Source organism: Pteropus vampyrus, unplaced genomic scaffold, assembly GCF_000151845.1.
Source record: "Pteropus vampyrus isolate Shadow unplaced genomic scaffold, Pvam_2.0 Scaffold69, whole genome shotgun sequence".
NCBI classification, from domain to species: Eukaryota; Metazoa; Chordata; class Mammalia; order Chiroptera; family Pteropodidae; genus Pteropus; species Pteropus vampyrus.
In genome coordinates, this window is record NW_011888850.1 from 832447 (window position 1) to 836853 (window position 4407).

A 4407-nucleotide genomic window follows, 5' to 3' on the forward strand; every position below is an offset into this window, starting at 1 on the left:
AAAAAGAAAACTGACAGTTCAAAGAGGAACAGCTAAAAAAGAAACAGTGGTGATCTCTGAAAGCAGCTTAAAGAAGATATACCATAAAGATTAACCAAATGAGGTGAAAAGGAGAGAAGGAAATAAAGAAAAGAGGCAGTGAATAAAGACCATTTATTAAATAACTTTATTAGGGAAAAGAGAATAACTATAGGAAAAGTTAAGGGCACATATGGTGGTAACCTTTAAGAAAAACCTCTTCCTCTTAGAAATGAGAGGCTGGCAAGGCAGAGAGGGTGGATGAAATTCATAGAAGATGGCACTGCACTAAGTAATGTAAGAGGTAAGATTATCTGCAGGAGGCCAAGTGACCGAATGGAAAGAGTGTAGGCTTTGCAGACAGACACACTCTACTACCTACAGACTATATGACCTGCTCTGAAGGATTTAAGTGGCAATTAGAAATGTTGTATATAAAGTACCTAAAACAGTTGCTGATACATTCATTGCGACAGTAAATTGCTATTATTATTCTTTCCATTCTAGAAAAAAATGGCTTAGAGCTGGAATTTGGAAAATCTGAAGACCTAGAATAGCCAAAGTCTGTGAGGGCAATCCATAAGAAATGTCTGTAAAACAAAGGGGTACGCTGAAATTCCATGGCAACTATGCAGGATTCCCGGCCACAAGCATCACACTGCCACAAGCATCACTAAGCCCTACAGAGCAAACCTGCCTGTTCTAGATTCTGCCTTTATATCTATGTACACATGTATATAACTAGTTTTCATAAGTATACATATGTACGTATGCATGTCAGTATGTGAATATGTATACTGTGTGTGTGTGAATGGCTGGGGGGAGTTTCACAAGTGCTTACTGAACACTGTCAAGGTTGTTTCTGAGAAAAGAACCTGACAGTGCATTTTCAGAGCCACAACTGTTCACACACTTTGACCTATTAATCCCATGGGAATTTATTATAAGGAAATGTCAAAACCTATAAAATCGATGTGCATAAAAATGTTCATTATATTTTTATGCAAAATACTGAAAAACTGAAAAACCTAAGTGATCAACAACTGGAAAATGTATGGGACATCAACTCTAATTTTAGGTGAAGAAAATAAAATCCTATGTACTCTTATTAGAATGATATAAAAGGATAAGGATAGGCAGAAATGTGAGAAATTAAAAACTTTAAAGTGATAAGGATGATGGTTCTTTTTTTAAAAATATACTTCATTATGGTTATAACACGGTGCAATAAATAAAAATTAGGAAGGGGAGAGAAAGTACTTACTTGTTAACATAAGCTAGACTGCCTCGCAAACTGCTGCCAGTTTCCCAACAGCCCAAAACTGCACCGACTGGTAAAGCCTCATTACAGTGCCAACCACCACTACCTTCTGCTTCCCAATGATTCAGTACTAATATATGAACATTTGCCCTGAAACATCTATTTGTAAGAACAGTACCTCAAAACAGTTGGTTCAGGCATTCCAGGATCTGCACCCCTCTTAAATCCTGGAGGAGGGGAAGAAAGGAAAGAATATAAATACTAATTAAAACACCAGCAAAGAATTTTACAATCAAGACTTTCTTTTCTTCTTAAATCAACCTAGGGTAGCTAGAATGATATCCAGACCTACCAACTCTATCTAGATTTACCTGTGCTACAGAACAGTCTCAAATCTTCACGAGTATGAGATTATGTCCAGGACTAATCAGTATAGAGGGCAAACTACCTTCTTCCTGGGTAATGCTTTTTTAAAAAATGGCATTTGAAATAAGGGAAGAAAAAGATATTTTTGAGTCCTGAATACTTAAGCATTACTAGGTAATCAGTTGGCTAAAGAACGTCCAGCATATCAAAGGCTGTCAAGATTGAGTATACTGTCTCTTGAGCAATGCGTGACACCTAAAACAAACAGAAAGCAGTCCCTTGTTAAAACCATAAGATTTTTAAGTGTGAAACTGAGTTTTAGAAAATATCAAACTTTATGCTCAAACCGACACTTTGCCTGAGTAGAGCAATGAGATTAAAAAAACAAACAAAAAACAAAAAACAAACTACACAAGGCTAGAAATAGGACGCAGTCCCAATATGCAGCCCTAGGTGAAAATATCTGCCTGAGTACTTATAAATTTTTGCAGTACAGCATATTGGTTAAGAGTATGGCTTCACGCGCTATTGCTTGAGTTCACAATTCCCCTATTTAACAGCTGAAATATAACTTCAAGAAATAAAACTTCTCTACGACTCAGTCTCCTCACCTGTAAAATGGTATCTATAATAAAATCATCCAAACCCTTCATTGTACAGGTTAGAAAACAGAAGCATCCAACAACTAACTGTTATAACCATGCTTCAAGACAGTGGCATATCCACGTCTACAGGCCTCTTTCCACTTAGGCTCACCTGGAGAGGTGAGGACAAACGCCCTGAAACCCCATCTAGTGACAAAGAGTAAAATGTGTCACCTAAACAAACATCAGGTAGTCTAACTCTCCCAACAACCCTGAAAACTACGTCACCTCCATTTCACAGATGTAAAAACAGAATAGGAGGGATTACATGAGTTGTTACAGACCATAAAAATAGTAGATGGAACAGGAACTGCCTCAAAGGACCTGCACAACGTGGTCACGTTTCCCTCTCCCCACCAGAAGCCAAAAATGGAGTCGCAGCCTCTGCATCCCCTTCCCTCCTGTCTCCTCCAAGGTTCTTCTCCCACTGACCCAGGTAAATCACGAGAGGAATAAAACCCCAGCGGATGGCAAACTGGCCGCCCTTGAAAAGCTGCTGCAGTCTCTGCTTGGCCTCTTTGCTTAGCTTCACCATGGCGACGGCCCGAAAGAAGCAGAGAAGACCCACCACAGCAGCTACCGCGTCCGGAATCCGGGGGCGGGGGTGGGGGAAGGGGGAAGGAGGTGCGCAAGCGCCAAACACGGCCTTTACGGCAGGAGTCGTGAACGTCTCCAGCAGAGGTCGTAATTTCTCGCCCTGGACATGCCTCGCCTCTCTGTGGCACCGCCTACTGAAGGCGCATGCGTGATCGGTTCTCGCTCAGAGGCGGAGTTCACTTTCCGCACGTTTTAGGAATGTCCTGCTTTCATTGTTTACGGGATATTTGAGGAGTTGCTCTTGGGTTTCCTTCAGTCCTGAAGGCCTTCTTTCTTCCCACAGTCTTACACATTTTTTAAAAGTCACCTCCAGTGTACTTTGCCTGACATTGCAGGAACTTAATTAAAAATGACTGCGTTTTAGTCCCGATTCTTAGTGACTTGCTGTGTAACCTTGGGCAAGTTAAACCTCTCAGTATTAATTTGTTTCTACAAGCTATAGGGTAAACTGCAAGGAAGGTTACTAACTGACGCCCAGTAGGGCTCCTAACCATGTTTTCTTTGACACTCAGTGTTTGGTTGTGTTTTTGTTGTTTTTTAACATCGTAAATTACTTGACAACATTTTAAAGTTTGGGAACTGTCACGTGAAAATCTGGACTTTTCAAAGAAGCTAGCGAATCCCACTGCAATAGTCAACAGAAGTATAACCCTCCTGTTCACCCATCTCGCCCTCTTCTTTAGAACTGCGGGGATTCTCACCCCTGGCTGCGCATTAGATCACCTAAAGAGGTTTAATGGCATACTCCTGCTGGGGACCCACTGCTAGGAATTCTGATGCGTTTTGGAGTGGAGCCTGGCCCTAGGTTCCCGAGGTGATTCTAAGGTGTAGCCAGAGTTCCCAACTTCTGATTCAATAACTGCTTGGCTGCTCTTGGTATTTGAGTTTTTGACCTGAGGTCAGGGATTTAACTTCTAAGGCTGTAACAGATTTCTAAGGTTTGACCTTGAAGCCTTTCCTGGCTCATCCGCAATATACATGATGACATTTTCTGTTAAACTCTTAAAGTTCCCGATGGCACCTAAAAATTTCCCCTGGCTTTATGGCTATTCCTATGGTTGGCTCATCGTCATGACAATAACGACCTGTGTCTACTATGCCTGTCACTGCTCGAAGTGTTTCAAATACAATAGTTTGTTTTAATCCTTTAAAGAATTTAAGCTTGCATTGCATAAAGCTTATTTTACTAATTCTTATAAGGAGTAATATAGCTTTTATAGGCTTCATTTTACAGATAAGGAAACTGTTCCTCATCTTTTTACCCAAATGCCTAATACAAAATAAGGATGCTTTTCTGTCAGTTGGGCTAAACAATACGAAGTTCATTTGCCCTCATCAAACGTTCATTGAGCCTTCCTGTATGGTAGGCACTAGAGAAATAATATTTTTTTAAAGGGATTACCCTTAAGAATTTCATGTTTGAGTGGAAAAGACATGAATAAACTGAGGATTCCAATGAAATGCAAATGTGTTAAGTCCTACAATAAAGTTACACACAGAATATGATGGGAATGCAGGTGG

At 40.3% G+C, this 4407-nt stretch overlaps 1 protein-coding gene across 1 annotated transcript in view; it reads right to left on the reverse strand.

The window, feature by feature from the left end:
- Positions 1–2900, reverse strand: part of TOMM7 (translocase of outer mitochondrial membrane 7) — a 7687-nt gene extending 4787 nt beyond the window's left edge. Inside the window, exons 1-2 of the mRNA XM_011361655.2 lie at positions 2722–2900; positions 1458–1506 (exon numbers count right to left, since the gene is read on the reverse strand). Coding sequence (XP_011359957.1) covers positions 1458–1506; positions 2722–2824 — 152 coding nt within the window. The 5' untranslated portion in view covers positions 2825–2900. The remainder of the gene's footprint in view (positions 1–1457; positions 1507–2721) is intronic.
- Positions 2901–4407: the final 1507 nt, after the last annotated feature.